The sequence below is a fragment of the Cololabis saira genome, chromosome 15 (assembly GCF_033807715.1).
Source record: "Cololabis saira isolate AMF1-May2022 chromosome 15, fColSai1.1, whole genome shotgun sequence".
Taxonomy (NCBI): domain Eukaryota; kingdom Metazoa; phylum Chordata; class Actinopteri; order Beloniformes; family Belonidae; genus Cololabis; species Cololabis saira.
Genome location: NC_084601.1, coordinates 10,964,628 through 10,989,686, shown reverse-complemented (window position 1 = coordinate 10,989,686; position 25,059 = coordinate 10,964,628). Strand labels below are relative to the sequence as shown.

Below are 25,059 nucleotides of genomic sequence, written 5' to 3'. Positions count from 1 at the left end.
CAGAATCATGTGTCACGTGCGAAACAATGAGAAAACCACTTAAATATACACAGAGAGAGTGAATATGGTGAAATTATCCATTATTTAGATGTAAAAAGTTGAGAAACATCAACAAAGTTAACAGATATTGCAATTATTGTTGCCAGAGTGGTGATGTGCGTCCACTGATCCACTGACCCAGTGCTCCGGGGAAAGAAAGGACTTCCCACTTCTTCAGCACAAAAACAGTGTTTTCTCAGCCTACATCAGCCGAGCCTGTGTGTGCATGGATCTGTGCTGGCAGATGATTCCTCACCTCTACAAAACTTCACAAGAGTGGCTCCTCAGTCGCGTCTCTGACCCTCTACCTGCGTCTCCCCATCCATGCGTAAAAATTAAAAAAAAGGAAAAGAGGAGAACGGGCTTCTTTGCCTTTGCAGCTTTTGGTGAAGCAACCACAAAAAAAAAAGAAAAATGAAATGAAAATATCAATTCCAGGGATAAGCCAGTAGCAGATGATCGACGTCCGCGCCGGGTGCGCGGTGGGAGCAGCGCCGTCCACAGCAAACACACAACTCTCTCTACACCAGCCAGTGTGCGCTCTGCTGGAGGCCACGCCCCCCTGGACGACGGGGACCAATCAGAGGCCGCGGTGTCCCGGGGGGGCGGGGCCAGTTATTTTGTAAAGGCTGATTTATGGTTCCGCGTTAAATCGACGGTGTACCCTACGGCGTAGGGTACGCGGCGACGCGCCCCTTACGGTGGGCGTCGCCGCGTACCCTACGCCGTCGATTAAACGCGGACCCATAATTCAGGCTTTAACCCAGCCTCGGATGGTTTCAGGAGAATGACCCCCAACACCGTCGTGTAGTGGGGGTAGTGGGCTCTGCGCATGCGTGCAGTGATCTGTGGGTCCCCTTTTGTCTGTTTTGATAAATACATATTTTAGTTTCTAAGAGTATTTTATTGTATTTATCGTATTTATCATGCAAGATGACCCAATGTCATGTTTCTTTCTAGGTTTTTGGTTATTTCATTTTCATCCAATGATGCACATTTGCATTCGCTCAGGTTTAACCTGATTCTCTTAGTGCATGTCAAGTTTTATTTATACCAGGTATGCTTCTGTTTTTTCAAACGCCTACAGACTAAAGAGACACACAAGAAACTGTGCTTCACTGTAAAACAGGCGGATCTGTGCGTGCGTGGAGGTTGTTGTCATGTCGGCAGCAACCTCAAGTGAATTTAATAAAAACTTGATGGCAGATTGGTAACCGCTCAAGGCTCAGCACACTGGAGATAGAGTACATGTTTTACTCTTAAACCATTGTTAATTATATCCTTTGATTGTCTTTTTATAATTAATCACTTTTTCCTGTGCCTACAGCACACATACAAGAACCAATCTTATGAACATGAAACTTCATTAAATTATGATCATTTGACCAATTCTCATTATATCAACACATTTAACTGTCCCTTGCATAGACATATTAACAGTACATCGCTCATTTTGCACTCTTTTTTGGTTAATTATCACTGTTGTTTATGTCCTCTGGTATGTTTTTAGTAACTGTATGTAATAGTATAATTGTGTGTGTACTCTTAGCTACCCCACCATGAAACATTCCTGCATGAAAGCGCATTGGCAATAAAAGCTCATGTGATCCTTGCTGAATCAGAACCGTGGGAAGACAATTTGAGTTGGGGGTGCTGTTGGGAAGAGATTTCTTTTTTCCTTCCCCCAACACCCCCCCACGGATATGTCTTATTCAGATTAATTTTGGAGGAACATTAATAAAATAAATCCAGAACACCATCAAGTACTGTATAAGCTCTTTTGTAAACACGTCTTGATGTGTCCAGAAATTCATAAAGGTATAAAAAGACCTAACAAATAAAACATTTCTAGGTATTTATTCAGTGACATTAAACTGTTACGTCACTGGCTAAAAAGTGAATTTCACGCAGCCATGAGACTTGGCGTCAGGAACAGTGAGGACATTGTTCTGTCCTGCACACCGACACATCACGCTCTCTACGTCCATGTCAGTGTAGGAAGATGCTCCCTTAGCTTTTTAAGGCAGAATTGATGTCTTGCTCACCTGGAAAATAAACCCAAGCTTTGCAGAAACACATTGAAACCTTCCCCTTTTCCACCCCACAGGAAGTTACCAATGCATGAAAGAGGAGTGGGGGGGTATTTCCCTTATAAGGAATTATCAGATCACCTGCTGGGTTTGATTGTCAGGAATTATGCAGCTCAACCACAAAGATTTTTCTAGTTTGTCTTGCGTCTATACCTCGGGTGGTTTTCCTGCAGGCTCCTCTCCCTGGATAGTAAGCAGCAAGCAAATTAAATTACATGGAAGAGAACCATGAAAAAAAGGGACAAACACCTCCATCTTTTGAAGCTTCGAACAGCATGAAATACAGGTGCTGCTATTTGAAGCTGAGGGAGGAAAAAACAACCTTTCTGCAGAGTTATAAAGACGGACTCGTCAGTGCCGCCAGCATAATTGCCCTCCATAAGTGAATGTGTTGTTCCGCTGAATCCATACAAATCCAATTCAGCCTGGCCTTCCAAGAAGCACGGGGAGCAGAAAATAGCTTGTCTTTATCAATCCATCAGTTTGATATTAGTAGAAGTAGGGATTTTCAAATGACTTCTTGATATGATTAATGTTAAAGGGGGGATTCCCTTAATCTCTAATTTCATTTCATGAAGTCACTGAACTGACTTTGAAATTAACTTCTTAGAAATTATTTAAAAAAACATTTTTTTTAAAGACTTCTAGGAATTGATGTGAACCGCTTAGGCTTTCAGGACTGACAGACAGAAGTGGCGGGAGGGCGGCACAGACTCAAGAAGTAGCTGGACATGAGGAAGGTAATGAGAGGCATTGAACGGCCGAGCAGCTCCAGGAACTCTGGATCCAAGACTGAACGGCTGAGCACCCTGCAGCACTTTAATTCTTAATCCAGGAAACTGAGTGTGTACCGGTTGCACACATAAATCTTTAATGAGAATTCTTCCAAAAATGAACAAACCACACTGACGCACTTGTTAATGGCTTAAATGTAAAGCATTAGCTGTGGAGTGCCCTTCAATGATGACTTAAGAGCTTTCTTGTCAGATCTGCAGAGATACGCAGCGCCACACTACAGTAAAAATCATATTAGAAGATAGAAGCTAAGATATGACAGAACCAGACAGTATTCTGAGCCGATGTCCTGATAAGAAAAAGCCAGTAATTCAGCGAAATTCAGCAAAACTTTCAGTTGACTTGAGGACGAGGACCTCATGCATCCCACTTCAACATGACTAGAGAAAGTTTAAAAACCTTCACAGTCATCTTATATTTGCAGCTCAGACAACCCACTGCACACATGTGCACGTTTTCTTTTGAAAATCAGTCGTGGCCCTTTCTTTCTGCCTTAAAATATTCACTGCAGCAGCAACATACTCCCAAACTTCTGAGGGATCACCAACATGCTGCGTAGCTCCCGCCTCGTGTCTTCCAAACAGCAGCCTCCATACAGTTCACTGCTGTTCCTGGCTATACTTTCATTTGTGGCACCGTTTTGGTGGAACCGCAAGACCCCGCTCAATTTAAGCTGATTTACGATTTATTAACCGTAAGCAGGACCTGCGTATGCAGGGTTTCTTATTCTGATAATCGTTTACAGTACGAGTAGGGTGTCACAAAATCAAAACCAGCCAAGTTGTTTCTCTAATTCCACCTGGTTGGTCCGTTTTGTTGACTGGAACTTAAGCTGCAGTACAAAACACCACTTACCTCTCTTCCACTACACCCCACTTCGCTTTACGTTGTCCTTTCTGTTATGAATTCGTATGTGTAGGTGTAGCACTTCCAGAAAACTACATTGTGTTTTTTTTCCAGCCCTGCAGCTAAAGCTAACACATTTGGAACCCCCACCCTCCTTTGAACTCCTCGCTCCTCAGCTGTTCGGCAGCTCAGCCTGTAATTATTGCTGTCATAAGCAGCCCCGGACCAGCAGCTATATTTACAGGAGAGCCAGCACGCGCAAACGCACAGCCGGGGAGAGAACGCTGCAGGTTTCCAGAAGCCCACGGAAACACACTCACCCATGCAGATAGAAACAAAAGAGGACAGGTTCATCACAGCTTGTCCTGCAAAAAAAAAAATCTCACATTACACCTTCTTTTTCTCTATCCTTCATTTATGTTAATTGCTGCCTCCCTGATTCATGCCGGTATCGAGTTTCAAAGCAGCAGTTCCTGACTCCGTCACTATCTCGGATTATTCATGACCCTCAATAAAAAGTCTAATTGATGGTATGTGAATTGTATAAACTGCCATTCAAATTTCAAAATTAAACATTTCTACTGACTTCCCAGAAGTACATTTCCTTCCCGCTGATGCTCACAAGCATCCACCTACTGTTCGACATAGAGCCCAGTATCCAAACACCTTATGCCACAAGCCTTACCTCCATTTCTTCTTTATTCCAACACTGTATTTTACCAAGTCCTTTTATACTTTTTTTTCTTCATCACTTTCCTTTTACTGTGTGTGGTCACCAAACCACAATGAGTCATAAAGACACCGTGTCTAGAGGGCGCGGAGGTCAAGACGAGAAGATGCACAGGCACAGCTGATTGTGTGCAGGGGAGAAAAATATCAGAGGAAGTAGCTGATTGTTGCTTCTCCTGCGGGTTACAAATAGCCCGCGGATTGACAGATTGTTGGATTGAGACGCAGACACGAATTTGCTCTCTAGAAGCAACATAATGAAACACGCAGCTCTTGTAATAATGTAGTGTATTGTTTCCCAAACATTGCATCAAAGGCTCCTCCACGCCGACACAAAGCAGCCTGTAACTCAGGACGTCTGAGTCAGCCACACAGGGGTGACTCAATTACAGGCTGCATGTTGGTTTGCAGAATAACTACATGTTTTGGCTGCTTCGATTTGTAACTACAGCTTGTTTGTTAAAGGTTGCAGAAGTATCACCACGCTCACGGCCACAGCGGCCCGACGAGGCAAGAGCTGTGGGATTATGTGGAGGTATTCATCTATTTCTTTCTCTTTATTCGTTACATTAATTTTACAAGCTTTCTGTAAGCTTATGCATTTAAACACTGTTGAAATCTGTGTTTTTAAACCAACGGAGAACTACTCAGCATGGTCTCAAAGTCGAAATGTGGCTCGATGGGCACTGATCGGTTAACTGCGTTCATGCTCATTGCAGCACCTCGTAGTGGTGAAATAATTTGGTTTTATTGAATTTTCTTTGGACGATCTAGAGCAGTGGTCCTCAACCTTTTTTCAGTGATGTACCCCCTGTGAAATATTTTTTCAGCCAAGTACCCCCTTAACCAGCGCAAAGCACTTTTGGTTGTAAAAAAAACACCTAAAACAGAGCACTGTGCCATCAGTAACTGATTTATTAAAACATAAAAATATTGCTGCTACGCTTCAACCACGACTCCATCATTGGTCCAAGTGATTGACAGGTGAAGCCAGGTGATTGACAGGTTAGGTGGAACCATCCTGGTGTGGGGGATACTCTGGGGTTTTAGGATAATAAGTTGAATAGCCTACTCATGAAGATATAATTCATTTTATGAATTTAGACTTATATTTTCCTCAATTATTTATGAAATAATTATTTTTAAAGGATTTTTGTATGCTACTTTTTAAATATATGTATATTTTAAAATCTCACGTACCCCCTGGAGTGTCTTCACGTACCCCCAGGGGTACGCGTACCCCCATTTGAGAACCACTGATCTAGAGGTTGTCAAGTCGGCAGTCTGCAGACATGACTGTGTTATCCCCACCTCATGACGTACTCAAGAAATAGAGTCACATTGGAAGCTTTGTAAGAGTTTTGCACAGAAAAACAATGCCCTATTCATCTTTTTTGTCATTGTAAAAAAATCACTTTAGATAAAGCCTGTAACGTCCGCCACTACGCCGACCACAGAGGAAGAATAAGTTTAGCTAATGACACCATCATGACGTGGGAAAAAAGCTGACCGTTTTCCTCAAGTTTCCCAATTGTTTGTTGAATAAAAAGACAAAACAAAGCAACATGCTGGTAAAGGAAGAGGAAGTTAACGGGCAGCCTTTTTGAGCTTTTCTAACGTCTGTGCACTTGTGTCCAGCAGTTGAGTGAAAAACAAAGACTAATCCTCAAACATTTGCAGGTTATCCTTCTGCAAAGAGACCTGGGTGGTCTTTCCACGCTTCACGCTTTGAACAGCGTTACCTCATTGTGAGAGAGGATCCAAACCACTCAGTGTAAACCTCACACGCCCAGCGCTGCCCACAGCGGTGTCATGGCAGCCTCCAGGGAAGGGAACTGAAAAGGTTAGCAGTGCAGTGAGACTGGGAATCCAAGACAGACGCCACACGTAAACATCTGCGACCAGCAAATCCAGACGAGTTTACACTCGACGCTTGAGCGAGTCTATCGAGACAGAAAGAGCGATATTTCTACTCTTGCATCAGCGTGCTGTCTGAATGGTGCACACTTGAAATGTGCCAAAAAGTCCCAAAGTGCAAAGATGGTTATCTTTCTCTGTCTCTCTCTCTTTGCACACTTTCTTTCCTGTTTCAGTGAAAGCTGCAGAGAATAATGATAGCCGGAGTCTTTTGGCTAAAGTAGGTCAGTGGAGCCAAGTGTCAAAAGTAGGAAGAGGGAGATGTGGAGCAGAAACATGCTGGCTCCGGCGGGTCAGAGCTTCTCCCATCACACACATCTCCATAGTGGCCTCTGTGTCGTGCATATTGTGTTGCTGTGGACAGAGACCACGTCTGTGGCCACACTGTGGAGGTGTTTGTTTGGGTGGGCTGTCACTGAGTGGATGTACATGATCATGAGTTTCTTGTTAAATATGCCAGAGGGGGAATTTTTTTCCAGCGGGGCAAGTCATGTAAATCATGTAAGTTTGACATCACTCTGCATTCCTGGACCTCCACTGTCTCTCGTCATCAGATAAAGGCTGCCGCATTTTAAATGAATCCCGGTATCTCCCACAAAAGGGTGAGATCACCGACAAACCAGTCTTTGAGTGTCAGCGAGGGGCGGGGCTGAGCTGCTGCAGGGGCATATGGATGTCATGTAAGAGCTAAGGTCGAGCTGACAGGCAGCCATAAACACCGACCCAACCCTGAACCCGGATCCCTGTCGTTCGGCTGCAGGGAGACCTCTTTATAAGCTTGCTTAAAGGGGACGTAGGGCATCTAATACCTATTTTAAACAGGCCTTGAATGTCTTAAAAACAAGCTTTTGATTGTTTTTGCTGAATAAATTAGAAATTCAGCCTCTAAACCATGTCTTTATCTTCCCATTCTCTAACCTCATTATCTATGAGGGATTCTGAGTGGGCGGGGCTATGATAATGAGGCTCTGTGCTGATTGGCTGCCTGAATGACGTGATACACCGCTACGAAAAAATGGCGGAAGCTCCGGCCGGCGGAGTTAGTTGTGGTCGTGGTTTCACGCATCGCTCCCGTCGTTACGTAACGACGGAAGCAGAATCTTATTGGCTCGTAGATCCACATCACACTGGACGGCTCATCCGGGCGGCTGTACAGACACTGAAGAATTTGGTTGCTTTCCTCCTTCTCTGAGTTGGCAGGCTGAGGGGAGACCATTATATATATGTTAAAGCAAGAAAAAACATGTTTTTCATAATAGGGCCCCTTTAAGTCCAGGAAATGTACTCGTCTCAAAGTTTAGACCTTACAAAGAAGAGTAGAAGTAAAAGAATGAATAAAAATGTACTCTGATCCGAGGGAGAGACCATCTAAACTGCTTCTCAAGTAGACTTCAGAGGTGACTCCATCACAAGCAGGTATTTACTTACTGAAAGGTCTCACAGAATTATACGTTTTTTATTTTTTTATTTTTGTAAGATTCAGCAAAGCTTAAAGCATAGTATATATCAAAAACATGACACTTTCATACCGGAAATCAAATACAGTGCAGTTGTAGTCGGCTACACTTATTTATTACTTTTCTAAAATGGGTAATTTTCAAAGTTGGGGACTGGGGACGCAAAAAAGAGATTTAAAGGGTCCTTGGAACACGGTTGGATAGTTTACCTTGACTGTTATTTCCTACAACGATCTCTTGATCAGCTCTGGATTTTTCCTTTAAGGGGCCTTTGAACACTAATTCATGTCTCTTTATTAAAGTCAGCTTCTGCATCCCACCATTCCTCGACGGCCTCCTAAATTCCGAGCAGGTAGAGAAGGACGCGACTGATCCTGCGGTTTGGCAGGCACCGCGTCTTCTCTGAGGAGGATACAGTTTCCGTCGCTGCACAAGGCAAGTTAAGACGAGCCTGAGAGAGAAATGGATTTGTGAAATCCGACCTGGCTTCTAGTCTTTCAGCCTTCTCCTCCAGGCTTCTGCCTTGTGTCTCACACGTGTGCAAATGTGTGATGGAGGAAGTCAGATCCCCCTCTGGGCAAGAGCTGGAAGCTTGTACTGCAGCAGTGAATGAAGCTCTCCTCAGAGTTCACATATTGTGATTGTCAGTTTTATATCAAAGGTTAAAAGGCATTAAAAGGCTAAATAAAGTGTGAGAAATGTCTCGTGTCAGCGGCTAACAGAATTGGGACTCAGGTGGTGAAAGAGGTTTTCCTTCCCAGTCATGTGTCTGCGCCCTGGTGACTGCAGGAATGCTGCTCTTCTCCCGCTGGCATGTGTTGCAAGAAGAATTCCTGAATGTGTGCCTCAGCATACGGCATTTGACCCTTTTAAAGAAAAACCTGAATGTATGTAGCATCAGGCTAATGTGTTTATGCCCTAAATCTTTACTGTTTTTAAACTCCAAACATGAAAGGAAAGTCCTCTGGGAAAGTGTGGAGTTAAAGGAGCTTGAGGCCGGATTGTGGCAAGATTTATGAAAAAAATCTGTATACATTTTAAGTTTTCTAGTAATAATGTCAGATGAAGCGTTCCAAACCCAAAAGAATGAGCCCTCTAGTGTATCTCTCCATTGCCTTGAACAGGCTGTGTGCTGCAAAATGTGCTGCAATTCGGGCCCGAATTTCCCGCGCTGGGCTGCGGATGTGACGTCACATGACGCTGCATGTGCGTTCTCCCCGTTCTCCCGTGCCGGTGTCGGTGCTTTTTTTTCCCACCTGCTTTTTTTTACCGGCTCCCCGTACGTGATGACGTTCCGTCTTGTGATTGGCTTCCGTACGTCTTATGAAAACTGATTGAAAACTGATGATTAATAAATGTAATAAAGCAAATCGATAATTTAAAATGTCTATTAAGATCAAAATATTTAACTGCTTACTGCTATGCAGCAAGCAACAGATTGTTTACCCTATACTGTATATAGTAGGCTATAATACATTATATAAATATTTAAATATTAAATAATATTTAAAAAATGTAACGTCAACTAAGCGCTCACTGATTAATCCGCAATTGCCAAAAAAGACGTTTTGAATGTGAAGACATGGTGAAAAACTACCTTCCTAGCTTAACATGGCAAAAAAATACCATTGCGGGGAAAAAATGCACACTTCCGGGGAAAATATTGCAGCCCGATACAATCTGGTACCCACACCGGCTTCACTGTTGGCTGCAGTACCCCCAACGGCCGTCGTGGTGAAGGGTGGCGCTAGAGAGTCTCATTTCTTAAAAGGAGCCTCAAGCTCCTTTAAAGAAAAGCCTGAATGTATGTAGCATCAGGCTAATGTGTTTATGCCCTAAATCTTTACTGTTTTAAAACTCCAAACATGAAAGGAAAGTCCTCTGGGAAAGTGTGGAGTTAGGAGAGCACATTCAGGTGCAGTTGTCACCTCCCACTGAAACGTGAACATCTCTCCTAAGAGCTTTTTTAATTGTGCATAGCTGTAGATAACGCCACCAGCAGAAAACTCCCATCAAATTAATCTGACATGTCATTGTTCTTGAGGGAGTTCTTCACAGGCCAGGAAATAAAACAAACAAACAACGCCACTTGAGCCCAGCAATTAGTGGTTTTGTTGTTTTTAACTGGCAGCCAGAGGAGGGGTGTAAACGCATCTTCTTGCACAAGAAAACAGGAACAATGAAAGACATTCCTGCATGCGAGCAGATAAACTGCTCTACCAGAGTGCAGAGGCTTAAAGTCAGCTGAAACCGAGGAGGAGAGGTTTCCGCCCGTTTCTAAAGAGCGAGTAAGAGCAGCTCCTCGTGCCTTCTGACCTGACCCAGTTAGTTAAACACTCGTTTATTTAGACACCAAACACCAACGCGATCGCTGGCGCCATCGATCTCGTGCTCAGATATATATATTTCTGCTGCCGTTAAAGCTCAACTACTGCTCTTCTCCGTTGGGACACAGCAGCATTACTAACTTTTGCATAGAAGCACAGAACTAGATCAAAATCAGACTCTTTTAATAACACCAGAGGAGGAAGTAGGCGCTGAAGATTTTGGTAGCTCCTATGCACTGTGGCCCCAAATATCAGGACTTGGAAAAGGCAGCCTGCACGCTGCGAACTTGTTCTTTTCCCAACGTTATTCCTGGCCTTCAACCAGAAGAAAAAGTCTCAAGTCTTATACCAAAACATGGTATTAGTTTGTAGAGATCATTTGTAAATTCACAATCTATAATAGTGATGTAGAGAGGAGGGGGTTGCTTGTAAAACATCTGCTTTCAGGACCACTTGAACGTTCAACGCAAGACGCAGAATAATTTCCATCACTAATCCAAAGAGCTAATTAGAACAAAAATAGAAGTGGTCCAAATTCTCCAACCTTCAGCTGCGTCTATGAATAAACATACTGATGCCTGCTGGCCAACCGCTACATCAATCTGAGCACTCTGATTGGCTGGTTTGTTGCAGCGAGTCATCTGGCTGCGAACCTCCTGGCTGACTTGTTCAAAGGGAACGTCACATTAGCAGCAGTGAATATCAGTCAAAACTGGGTCAGTGGAAGCATTAACATACAGAACACAGAAAAAGACACAATATCTGGGAATGTCATCCGTTTGTGATTGGGTGCGTTGCTGCAGAGCCCGTCATGCCCCTTCAGGCCTTTGCTGTACAGTAAATTCCCGAGCGTTTTATTGTGCAAGTACTTGTCAGAGATTATACAGCGGTGTGGTGAAGAGTCGAGGAAGCATTTGCAAATTTGAAAAGAACCTTTCACGTTGATGAAAAAACTGTGAAATTAAGTTAAAAATAGAGAGAAACGGACCATTTTACGGCGGTGTGTGTTTCAGGGGAGGGCGGGAAGTGTCTCCATCACAAGAAGTCAGCATATAAACTACAGACAGCAAACCAAACTTTCTAAAATAAAACAAAAAAATATGGCTAACATTTGCTGTTTATTAAATAATGTAATTATTTTTATACCTCAGTGAAATAAGGTTACAAAAAGAGATCATAATATAGTTAACTGTGATTTAAAGGTGACATAAATGGCCTTAGGAAACCACTGAGGGTCTAGGTGGAGCAGCAAAGAGTCAAAACTGAGAGTGAAACCAAACCAGATGGTCTTTCCAGCTCTGAACCCTTTGACTAAAACCAGAGCAGCGATGACTTGGTTCCTCTTCCTGCCGGACTTTTCAATCAGAAAACAGAATTAATTTAATGCCTGCCGCTGGTCTAAGTCAAGGTGTTCTGTATCTAAGATCTGAGGGTCCATTAAACACAAAAGTATCATGTGATGCCCCACATGACGACCTGATCTGGGTCCTATGGCGTGTTCATGTACTAGCCACTTTAAAGGGGACCTATTATGGCATCTAATACCTATTTTAAACAGGCCTCGAATGTCTTCAAAACAAGCTTTTGATTGTTTTTGCTAAATAAATTAGAAATTCAGCCTCTGAGCCATGTCTTTATCTTCCCATTCTCTAACCTCATTATCTATGCGGGATTCTGAGTGGGCGGGGCTATGATAATGAGGCTCTGTGCTGATTGGCTGCCTGAATGACGCGATACACCGCTACGAAAAAATGGCGGAAGCTCCGGCCGGCGGTGTTAGTTGTGGGTGTGGTTTCACATTTTAACATTTTCACCGTTGTAAATCACATTTTGGTTACGTAACGACGGGAGCAGAATCTGAACGGCTCGTAGATCCACATCAGACTGGACGGCTCATCCGGGCGGCTGTACAGACACTGCACAATTTGGTTACTTTCCTCCTTCTCTGAGTTGGCAGGTTGAGGGGAGACCACTTTATATATGTTAAAGCAAGAGAAAACGTGTTTTTTTCATATTAGGTCCCCTTTAAGAGCTCCCGATCCGGGCTACACCAGGATTGTTTGGTTCTTCAAACGTGTCAGTATTTGATTTCTGGACTCAGATATCCAACCTCACAGCAAATTCCCACAGCCATCAAGAATATTATATCTATACAGACATGTGTCCAACAAAACTGCACCGAAGGGGGCGATGGAGGAAAAGACCCTTCTTGTTTAACTTCCTGCTGGAAGGTTGTGGGGGATTTTGTGGCCGTCCCAAGTCTGGATAGAAAGGGAGGCACGCGTCAGGAAGGGCAACAGATGGGAAACCTGCGCCAAATCAAGACGCCACATTGATCAGCTGTGGCGACGCCCACAAAGAAGAGAGCTGAAAGAAGGTGCTTTGCATTTAGTTTTAGTAAAAGGCGTAAAAACAGTAAAAGTGAGAAATTAGTTGTGGCAAAAACATTAAATGACAAATTATATACATTACAACTATTTCTAGCAAGATATTTTTTTTCCTTCATTAAAGTACGTGGAACCCCCCCCAAAAATGAACAGGAGAATCAAATCAAAACTAAAGTGTAAATTCAAATAAAAACATCCTCCTGAACTACTATTTAAAAGGTCACAGATGCAGCTAGACCACAAAAGTCAAGATTTGTGTGTTTCTTTATTCTATTGCCTCAAGCTTCTGCAAATATTCCTCATAAATAAGCAATAAGCAATATTATTCCGTCTGATGCGATATTCTCCTTCTCTTTCTGCTCTTGAACCCTCACTAGTCCGGTCCAGGTGTAATTTGCGGCTCGTCACCGCCGCTGTATCCAGATAACAGCCTGTTTCAAAACTCCCATGAAGTTGATTTTCCTGTGGCGTGTAATTCTGGGTTAAAACCATCTGCCTGTTATACAAGAACGCCCACGCCGCAGAGGGCACGGCTCCTCTCGGCTCTTCAAACAGAGTAAAAGTTAAAAAAAAAAAAAAAAAATCGATGAGACAAGAGGGAACTGGAGACGAAAGCATGAAGTATTCATTAAACCAAAACTAAATGTTACGATTATTGCATATGTTGAATTTTTTATGTGGCTGCCACGAGTGGCACATCAGCTATCGATGGGATGAATGAATTAATAATACATATACAGTTTATATTCAACGCCACCCACACAGCTGAGGAACTCCCGCGGGGCCCCTACCAACTAACACTTTTACCCTGGTTTTACCCAACTAACAGCAAAACCGACCAGTCTGACCACGTTTTACTAAAGTCCAGCAGTAAACCTACGCCTACGTCCAGTACTTTTTACAAGTGACCCTTGGCAGTCAGTCCTACCGTCCTCGTAGAAGACGTCCTCCGCTTCCTCGCGCATCATCTCATCCAGGTCATCCTCTGTAATGTCGGTCACAGCCATCACTATTCCTGTTCTTCTTCTCTCCTCCGCAACTCCCCGGGCTGACAAGTCGAAGAAGCTTCAGAGAGAGGGACTGGGCTGTAAAATTGAATCAACGCTGGCCCCGGCCTCGTTGCTTCAGGCAACAGTCCGACCACCAGCAGGCTCCTCACACCAGTGGGAGAGGACCGGGACTGAACTGAACACGGCAGCGTGTGTGTCAGGTGAAGTGCATGTGTGTGTGTGTGTGTGTGTGTGTGTGGGTGAGAGAGGACTCCTCAGCAACCTCCACTAAGTTTCTGCAACGGTGCTGATTTCACAACATCCTGTGCAAAGCTGAAGTGAGAGTGTACTGTTTGGAGAGCACTTGTATGAGTAAGTGTGCGCATGTGTGTGTCTGTGACTGCACTGCACGGGGAGGGTCAGTAATGTGTGCATGTGTGTGTCCATTTGCACAGCGTGCCTCTACACAGTGAGTCAGCTCAGGCGCCTGCTGATTAACAGGAATAATTAGATTCTGTATTTTGAGCCAGCAAAGGACGTGCACAGAGGTGTGAAAGTGCACGCTCTTGCGTGTGTGCTTGACATGTATGAAGCATGGATACAGCTCTGCCTGTCATTCCTTCACAGGTCTCTGGAAATCGCAGGCACCGCAGTGATTGCTCCCACCATTTTCTCATCGGCTAAATTTGAGGGGGGAGTTTGGCAGCACTGATAATGTCTGGTGTCATCAGCTGTTGCTGAACGCTAGCAGGGAGATGCTCATGCAGTGAGTAAACTCAATCACCTGCTCCGAGCGAGACCGATTTAGATGCAGATAGTGGAAATGCTTCCCACTCCTTAATAGTTTCTACACTCTACATTTTTTCTAAATATATTTCAAGATGGATCAAACACTTACTTGTACAATAACAGTAAAAACGGCTGTGCTGCACAGTTTTTTCCTTTCATTTCACATTCGGAAAACAGGGGGCTTTGAGTCCATCCATCCATCCATCCATCCATCCATCCATCCATCCATCCATCCATCCATCCATCCATCCATCCATCCATCCATCCATCCATCCATCCATCCATCCATCCATCCATCCATCCATCAAAGAAATTGCCAAATGTGGCAAAACAAAACAAACCATTACACCGTGAACACAATCCCTACAGTGAAGCAAGGTGGAGGTGACATCATGCTGTGGGGATGCTTGACAAAGTCTTGAGACTGGTCCGAATTGAAAGAGCTATGAATTAGTACTGAATATGTACTAGGAATTTGGGTTTGCAAATTCCTCCAGAAAACTATTCTGAGAATTAAGATTGACACCTAATTTCACCTTTCAGCAAGCATGACAGCAACTGTGAGCAGCTGAAAGCAAAATTCAAATGGAGTTCAAAGGACAAATGTCTTAAAATGGCCATATTAAAGCCCAGACATATGATTTTTTTTAGAATCTGCAACATATAACTTTAAGGTTTGTCAAAAATATAGTATAAATAAACGTGTGAATGTGTTTGAATGTGTATGAATGTTGGTGGTGGTCGGAGGGGCCGTTAGGCGCGATATGGCAGCCACGCTTCCGTCAGTCTGCCCCAGGGCAGCTGTGGCTACAAAACGTAGCTTACCACCACCAGTGAGGATGTGTATGAATGAATAATGATCTTTGTAAAGCGCTCTGGGTGCCTTGAAGGGCGATATATAAATCCAAGTAATTATTATAAAGTGGTCAGAGGAGGCAAACAGACATGGACCAAGACATCTACCGCTGTAATCGCTGCAAAAGGCTGATTTTGGATAAGCGCTCCTGATTTTCTGCTCTCTATCGTCATTAGGGATGGGATTCAAGAACTGGTTCCCAGATTTAAATTTCTTGGAATCGTTTGCAAAATTTACAAACGATTCCCTTTTTGATTATAGTAGGCACGAATGACGTCATCACGCACGTTGCGTATCTTACACACATTGCGTATCATACGTGCACAAACCAGCAGACAATAGGAAACATGCATTACAAACGCTTGAAAGTCTGGTTACATTTCAGTAAAAGAGACGACAACAGGGCAACTTACAATACTTGGTAAGTTGATATCTCGTCAAAGGGAGGAAATACTACCAACGTGCAAAAACATTTACGCACACACCATGGAATCGGACCAACGTCAGTAATTCTCAACCCAGCAGTAGCAACATCAGCATGACCTTGGCTAATAATACTGCATAATAATCTAATTAACTAACGAACACTGCCTATCATATTAGCATCATTTGTCTCATTGTTGTCCTTTTTTTTCCAAATAATCGATAAAGAACCGAATCATTAAGCAGGATCGAAAATGGAATTGGAATCATAAAAATCTCATCAATTCCCATTCCTAATCGTCACTATTATTCCTTTTCTTTTTAAAAATTTTAAATGTATTTTTAAATGTATTTTTGCGCTTTCAAAGTCGTAGCCTTGTCGTACTATGTTGGTTTGGATTCTCATAACGAATGATGGTTTCAGCTGAAATGTGACTTGTTGCTGTGACGTTCGTCCTCCACGCGACCTCTTTTCATTTTGGGTTTCTGGTGAAAAATCTGGAAGACTTTAAGAAAAGAGGATGCAGTTGCACGTATTTGCACTTCCCTGAGTCACCATACCTAGATCAAATCAACAAAAATATATCTTTAAAAACTGATGAGTTAAATGACAGAGTAACAGCAGCATGTCCTTTGAGGTGTTTTCAGGCACACTTTTATTCGCTAAGGTAAATGCAGATCGGTTTTGTTTTAATGTTTTACGTTTGATTAACTCCCAACTCTTGTCAGAAATGACAACTTTGAAGTAGTTCTCTAGTGGCCTTTTAACGTTAACGGCGCTCCCGATAACTCCTTCCCAGCATGTAACCCGTGCCAGATTGCTGGTAGTGTTGAGTCCACCCCCTTTAACTTATTCAAACGAGCAGCTAAACTGAGAATCCTCTTCCTCTCCTACATCCTGTTCCTCTCTTTCTCTTCACCGTGCACTTTCACTGAATCACCCTATTTAGTCAAACCAATTTCCAACCAAAATAGAAACTGGGCCTCGTGTAAGTTCATTATCACATTTGCTTCAGATTTCCTCCTCCCTGCCACTTCTTCCCTGCAAGGCTGAAGCTCGAGGGAACGAACCTGGACCCAAGCTAATTTTCACTGAGACAAGTCCAGACAGCGTGGGTGCATCACAACTATCGACAGAGACTTAAAAGTTAATTATTTGTTGTAATTTACAAGCATAACACTATAATTTCGATGCTATATTTGAGATCTCTGACCCACCTCCAGAATAATAATAAAGGTTTCATACAATATAAATAAATAAAAAGAAGTACCCAATGTACCCATAATGGTACACAAAGTAATTAATATAATAAGTTAATTATAATACACAGGAATCCTTTCAAATAGAAAGAATATGATTTTATGTGTATTATTCCATATGTCTGGCTTTAAAGGGTTAACAGCACAGCTTAATTCTCTTAAATGTATATTTTTAATTAAAGAGAAGTATTGTAAAGCCACACATGTTTCCTGCCTGCCTGTCCTGACCTACCATACCTAGCCCTGTTCACATATCAGGCTACAATCTGTGCCTTTAATTTCCTTGCTACTTTATTATTTATTGTTTTTACTCAATATTTTTATTGTAACTTAAAGATTTTACTGTTGTCTTTCTTTTGTTTTGTTTCTGTTTGTTTGTTTTTCTGCACATCTATATATTATCTTGTACAGCCATGCAATTGTGGGGTGGGTTGGTAATGGGTCGGGGTTTTTAAGTGGCATACTTGATAGGGTTGGTTTTGATGTCTGTGTTCTTACCATTCTGTTACTGCCGAAAAAAAAAAAAAAAAAGAATTTGGGCTTACTTACGTATTCATTTCAAGTGAGCAGGTTTGTCTAACCTACACAGACTGTACTGTGCATAAATGAAAGAAAAAATGATTATTCACTGATATACATTGTAAATGTCAGCTGTCTCCTACAAATGTTTTATCGATTCAGCTGAACAACCTCGCATCAGCATATTATTGCCACAGAAGATTTCACCTAAAGTCATCTTGTTATCATGCAACTCAACTAAAATCCTTAATTACATTTGTTTTCATTTAGAAAACACTAATGTTTAACTTGAGCACTCGTCTCGTTCATGGAATAAACCGTCTGGTTCGTCACCGGTAACCGCGTGGACTTTTATAACACAGAACCGCTGCTTGTGCCAGCATATGAACAGAAAACCCAAAGGGAGCAAGAATGCTAAGCAAAGCTTACTGGCTCATGCAGATTCATCCCACTCCCATCTGTTGACTGCTTGAACCAGCTCATGTCCCGATGACTGTACTCCATCAGGACTCGTGTACCAACCCTGGGTCACGTTACTCACAGCATGAAGCAATGCATCTAAATCTGAGCATTCCCACACAAGATGGCAACTGTTTTTGCCCTTCCTCCTCAGCAGCAGCTTGTTGTGAGCATGAGTTGCTCCGCAGGCGGCGATGCCAGAGGACCGGGTCACGTTTGGGCTGCATTTGCCCCGTTGTTGTCAGCACTGGAGAAATCCTTCCCTTGAGGAAACGCAAACATGCACAAACAATCATGAAACAACACTGCACACTCACACACAATGACAGCAAAATGTATGCGACATAAACAGACAAACCACACACACACACACACACACACACACACACACACACACACACACACACACACACACACACACACACACACACAAACGCACACACACACATTTGTTCCTCTGGTGCTGCAAAGAACAGCACAATCAGACCCGCCTGGTACAATAGGTTTACTTGAATGGGGTCAAACAATGGAGCTCTTTGGCATCTCAGTAGAGCCAGATGATGAGTATCCCAGGGGGATGAATAGGCGGCTTCAGCCTCCTACACGGTCGCTCCTCTGGCCTGAAAATATGCATTTGTACGCCGCCCGTTACTGTGGCCTTGAATATCAGTTATTAGCGTGGAAGCAGTAATTTGTTAGCTTTCAGGCTAATTCTGTCGCCCTAATTTGAAGGCAACACCAGTGTTTCCAAGTGTTTTCATTTATTGTGAAGCTCATTTCAGTTGGAAGGCTCTTACAAGCGCTGCAAATGTGTTTGTTTTCAAATAATATTGTGCAGTTTGGATTTGTTGTTTGGATAAAAACGTACTCGACTGAGATCTGAGCTCTCATAATGTGCATTTTCACCTTCTTAATCTAATCCTAATCCTTCTTTTTGGCATACTATCTGGTCTTTTGACAACAGAGTTACCGCTTCAGTAGCATGGCTGATGTTACAACTAGAGTTCATTCAAGTATCTTTTTCACTTTTAAAATGAACAGATTGCATTTTAGACGAGTCCATCCATCCATTTTCTATACCCGCTTTCTCCTTTGTAGAGTCACGGGGGTCTGCTGGAGCCTATCCCAGCTCATCACAGACAAGGGCCACACACACTCACTGGCAATTAACCTAGCATGCATGTTTTTGGACTGTGGGAGGAAGCCGGAGTACTCGGAGGGAACATGAAAACTCCGCACAGAAAGACTCCCGCCGGGCCAGGGAGTCGAACTGGGAACCTTCTCGCTGTGAGGCAACAGTGCTAACCACTAAGCCACCGTGCCGCCCTTTAGACAAGCCGTTAAAATGAAACAAAGCTCAGGGATTAACCTATTTGTTTTGCAGTGAAGAGACAAACAACAACAATGGTCCTCCAGCAGGTCAGTTGCATGCAACTGACCTGTACGGTGCATGTACGGTGCATGTACGGTGCATGTACGGTGCATGTACGGTACATGTACGGTGCATGTACGGTGCATGTACGGAGCATGTACGGTGCATGTACGGAGCATGTACGGAGCATGTACGGTGCATTACGGAGCATGTACGGTGCATGTACGGTGCATGTACGGTGCATGTACGGTGCATGTACGGTGCATGTACGGAGCATGTACGGTGCATTACGGAGCATTACGGAGCATGTACGGAGCATGTACGGTGCATTACGGAGCATGTACGGTGCATTACGGAGCATTACGGAGCATGTACGGTGCATGTACGGTGCATGTACGGTGCATGTACGGAGCATGTACGGAGCATGTACGGTGCATGTACGGTGCATGTACGGTGCATGTACGGAGCATGTTCGGTGCATTACGGAGCATTACGGAGCATGTACGGTGTATGTACGGTGCATGCCACATTGTACGAGAGAAGGTTGGAGGCGGTGAAGAGAAACGCAGCTGGAAAGTCATTCTTAAAGTCAGAAGAGTCATCATCTGTCCAGTGAACCCTGAGTAGTTTATTTATGTCATCTTCATTTCTTTTTTTCCTGTCAACACTTACAGATTACAGACTAAAAGAAATAAAAAATGATCAATCTTCAAGTCCTTCATGTGGCTCAGCAAGGTCCAAGACTCCAGCTCAAGTCTGACTTGAGCTCTAATTTCAAGGACTTATGACCTGACTCAGACTTGATCACTGCTGACTTGACTTGACTCCTGCCTTAATCCTATTTGGACTTGTAACTCAGAGTTGAGGTGCTCAAGGTTGCTCAAGGTTTCTTCCCTCCTAAAGGGGAGTTTTTCCTTAAGGTTTTATGTAATAATTGCTCGGGGGTCAGTACTGGGTCTCTGGAAAGTACCTAGAGACAACTTCTGTTGTAATAGACGCTATATAAATAAAATTGAATTGAATTGAATTGAGTTGAGTCCTCAGATTTGATTTGATTGTCCTTCTTGCTTGGAGGCAGCAGCACTGAACAACTAGCCATCATGCTGCCCTTAATCTAATTTATTGCACTTTGTTTTTTGACGTAATCAGTCACAATGACTCGGTATAAGATGATATCCACATTAGGTGGATTTTATGCAAGATGTTACGCATCAGTTCATATGCATAACATCTTGCATAACATCGTTTCATCTCATGGATCGTGTTTAGGAACAAACTACTGGAGCTGAAATACCGGCAGAAAAAGTTTCTAGGATGGGCTGCTTTGCTTTTACTGATTTCTCATGCAGTAGTAACAAGTACAGAGTTCAGTGTTCTCTCTGTAAAAGACCCATTAAGTTGATGATGGGGATAGCTTCCAGCTTCAACCATCATCTGGCAAGTTGCTTTGGACAAAAACCTGCTATGATCCAGACTATAAACATGTAGTCAAGCTGACTACTTTGCTTGGTTTGCGTAGGCTTGTAATCGTTTCCATGAATGTCATGTTTTTAAAAATGTGACGAGAGCATGTGTGCTAAGAGAGGCCTTTTAAACACCACGCGTTTAAAATCTGATGGTTGTGTCATTCGGGTTGGACTTGACTTGGACTGGGCGCCGATTTTTCTTTTACAACTTGGACTTGAGCGTCAACACTGACTCAAGACTGGCCTCGGACTCGGAGTCGGCCAAAAACACTTGGCTCATTTGTCGCCCTAACAGAGTCCGGTTGTACCTGGTTCACGTACACATACAGCATGTGCACTGCAGAGGTTTACACCCAACATTCACGCTGTCGTTGCAACATACAGTAAAAGGCTTAATCGCACAATCATGTGGAAACCTCACTTCCATGTACAGAGAGCTTGAGCAAGTTTGTGCTGTAAACCCCCACACAGAGGTGTCAAAAGTATTCACATTCATTACTCAGGTAGAAGTATAGATACTAGAGTTTAAAAATACTCCTGTAGAAGTTGAAGTATCAACTCGAGTTTTTTACTCAAGTAAATGTATAAAAGTACTGGTTTCAAAACTACTTAAAGTATAAAAGTAAAAGTAATGTAAGGGGGAAAAAAGCCATTAAGGACAAAAGCCATTGAAAATGAATGTATCTTAGTATAATGCAAATATATTAAAGAACCATATATGTGTACTATTGAGCATTAACATGTGTTTCAGAGAGCAGGAGATATGATGACTAGTTGCCTATAAGTATTGTAATGGTGCAAAAAGTCAAACTTCAGAGGCATGTTATCATTTATCCTAACCTTTATTGGAATGTACATCCAAGTTTAGTTGCAGGAATCTGAGGGAACGGATGTAAGAACAAAACTGGACAAGAACATCTGAAACAACCACAACCAAATTCACTCTATCCGGATGGAGCAATTTAACTGGATAGTTTTTTTTAAAGGCCGAAATGAAATAGAGTAACGAGGCTGTTTTTTAAATGTAAGGAGTAAAAAGTACAGATAATTGCGTGAAAATGTAAGGAGTAAAAGTAAAAAGTCGTCTGAAAAATAATTACTCCAGTGAAGTATAGATAACCAAAATTTCTACTTAAGTAAGGTAACAAAGTATTTGTACTTTGTTACTTGACACCTCTGCCCCCACAAGTCCCGGAAGTCTGGTAAAGGGGGAATAAAGTTTGAAAAGGCAGAAACGGGCGTAGACGGATGGAAGTTCTTGCTGTCAGCTCGACTTCCTCTGCTGAGTAAAGACAGATAGATATCCACCCGACCCGAGGCTCCTCCTCGGTGCACGTTGCAAAGTGCGAGGGCTCTTAATGCCGTGTCAACTTTTAAAATTCACACATAATTAGAGTGGAAGACATAAAAGAAAAAGTCCCTCCACCAACAAGGGCCTCTGCCCCCCCTCGACCCCCCCCCTGCCTGCAAGACAGATGACAAAAAGCGACGATTGTGAAGGGGTGACTGGTTACCCGGGTAACAATAATGAGAGCATGGGATGAAAAATCCAATTTGCCACAGCAGTCTCTGACTCACTCGCGGTGCACACGTGTCCGTGTGTGTATGTGTTACACATTTGGGCTTTGTGTCCTTTATGGACCAGAAACTGCACCTCACACCTACCCAGATATACGTCCACAGGGTTCTGTAACATCTTTACAACAAACAGCACCTACTGTACAAACTACAAACTAGTAAATCGTTATCACATTACAGATGCAATCAGGTGAATCCTTGTTTATCAGCATCTTAGACCTGAACGTGGGTTTAATGGGTTTAAAATGAGGAGCCTCAGGCGAACGTAACACCATCCATGCACTCTGATAACTGAAACTCCATGTTCACATTAGTTGATAGTTTAATATCTGTGCAGCAGTTAATCCCAGTTCAGGCTGTTTAAGGACAGAAATCCTAATTTCTCAGCAGCGCTCATGCTCAAAGTTCGGAGACATCCTAAAACAAAGATTTAAATGATTTTTCCAGGAAGGAGGAGAGGGAGAACAGCCGGGGTCGTGTTAACAAAGAGACTTTACATAAGAGCAAACATTGAATACCTACTGTATACATGTCGACATCTTTTCATCTTTATATGGTTGTATGTCCTGACTCGACGATCCATTTTACGACCGACGCTCCCTCAACACTGTGAAGCCAACAAATCCTTCAGTGCTGTCACCAGTTTTTATCTTTGTCCTCTCTCCCCATCTCTCTCTGCTGCTATTGTATTTTGTCTTTCTTTGTTTCACAATTGGATCCTTTTCTCTATCTCTCATCCACTCTTTGTAGCTTTTCTGTCACTGTCCCAGAGTGCACAGAGGGCATCAGACAATGACTGCAATACAGCCGCTGCACGCCAGCTGTGCAGGCTGGCACGGCGGAGACGGCAGCACCAACGTGGTGGCCGGCTGTCGCTGCCCCCGCCTGCTGGATACACCTGGAGGGAGGCGAGAGCTTCCAGCTCAAGCGCTGAACCGCAATTAATTACGGCAGCAGGCCGCGGCGTTGTCTGTTCGCTTGTCTCTGCAACTCTCAGTGTCGTACTTCCACAGATGTCCTCAATGCATCCGCAAAGAGCAGAAGCTGCTCACATGAACCACTGATTCTACAAGATGTGTTTTATTTTTGGGGTCAGGGACTGAGTGGATGGATTTACTCAGGAATCCAGAAGATGATGCGTGATGTTGTGCTCATTATTTAAGGGGACCTATTATGAAAAACATGTTTTTTCTTGCTTTAACATATATAAAGTGGTCTCCCCTCAGCCTGCCAACTCAGAGAAGGAGGAAAGCAACCAAATTCTGCAGTGTCTGTACAGCCGCCCGGATGAGCCGTCCAGTGTGATGTGGATCTACGAGCCGTTCAGATTCTGCTCCTGTCATGATGTCACGACAGGAGCGATGCGTGAAACCACGCCCACAACTAACTCCGCCGGCCGGAGGTTCCGCCATTTTTTCGTAGCGGTGTATCGCGTCATTCAGGCAGCCAATCAGCACAGAGCCTCATTATCATAGCCCCGCCCACTCAGAATCCCCACATAGATAATGAGGTTAGAGAATGGGAAGATAAAGACATGGCTCAGAGGCTGAATTTCTAATTTATTTAGAAAAAACAATCAAAAGCTTGTTTTTAAGACATTCAAGGCCTGTTTAAAATAGACATTAAATGCCATAATAGGTTCCCTTTAAGCAAATTTAGCTCATTTAGCTCATTTTTACAGTATTTCACTGATATGCTGCAGCATACCACAGCGGTAACCAGATCATTCAGTCTTGTTTAATACTGGACTATTCTTTTTTTTAAAAAGGAGATATTTTCCTGGTGGGGATATCCAGAAACCAGATGAAGAGGTTTGCAGCAGGGTGGGGCAACAGGGTGGCGAGAGCTCTCAAAACCACAATTTCCTCTCCCACGCCACCCATCACATCATAGTGTGCAGCTTACACCTGCTGGTAAGAGAAAGGGGAAATCAGCTTTCAAACCACATAAATGAATCCGACAGGAGCTGTAAACGAGCAGCATAAACCACAGCACTGTATGAAATGTAAACCGTGTTCTTGGGTTGATGAACACAAAACAGACAACAGAGACAGCTTATTTAATGAATGTTTGTGAGAAGGGGGTTGCATTCATAAGTTTTACTAAATTGCAAAAAGAGGATGTGTAGGGCGGATCTAATAACCCAGTTTCTGAGAAACAGGGTGGGGACGTGGAAGGAAGGTTGGCCAATCGTGTGTAAAACAACACCGTGGCATTCGCAGCTGTAGCCTCTCTTTGAATATACATGTGCCACAGTAAAAACAAGACATGGGGCCCTTTTACACTGGCGGTGTAAGTTCATACAAGCCTCCGTGGCCAGAGGAACGGGGGCAGCAGGAACACACCAGGAAACACTGGTGACAGATGATCGTTGCGCATGAAAGCGTCTACAGGATTAAAAATAACTCTGTATGTATGTGTGAGTGTGAGTTTGATGGTGTCTGGCTTCGTATCAAGTCACTCAGTCAAGAAAAATCTGCACAGCTGTCCTGAAAACGTGCCAGTAACACCAATGAAACACACAGAAACACCAAATACTGAAGAGATTTCTTGATTTAAAAGCCATTAAAGTTGTTACCTGTCACGCACATTCCATAAATGATGAACATAAATGTGTTTCACATCTACGATCCATCAATAATACTGATGCGGATGCCTCATAATTTAACAATATAACCAAGACTGCCTTGCAAAAGTGACAGAAAAATCGGTAACACTTTATAATAACTACACACTATTAAGCATTAGTTAAGCATTAGTT

General features: G+C 43.1%; 1 protein-coding gene across 5 annotated transcripts in view; it reads right to left on the bottom strand.

Moving 5' to 3' along the window:
• Positions 1 to 22,893, bottom strand: part of ripor2 (RHO family interacting cell polarization regulator 2) — a 75,659-nt gene extending 52,766 nt beyond the window's left edge. For 2 of the 5 annotated variants that reach the window (XM_061742451.1, XM_061742456.1), the window contains exon 1: positions 13,516 to 13,691. In XM_061742451.1, the coding sequence (XP_061598435.1) occupies positions 13,516 to 13,594 (79 nt within the window). In that variant the 5' untranslated portion in view covers positions 13,595 to 13,691. Of the gene's footprint in view, positions 1 to 177; positions 204 to 295; positions 533 to 13,515; positions 13,692 to 22,820 lie in introns of those variants that run through there. The other 3 variants (XM_061742452.1, XM_061742453.1, XM_061742455.1) reach the window with 3 other exon arrangements.
• Positions 22,894 to 25,059: the final 2,166 nt, after the last annotated feature.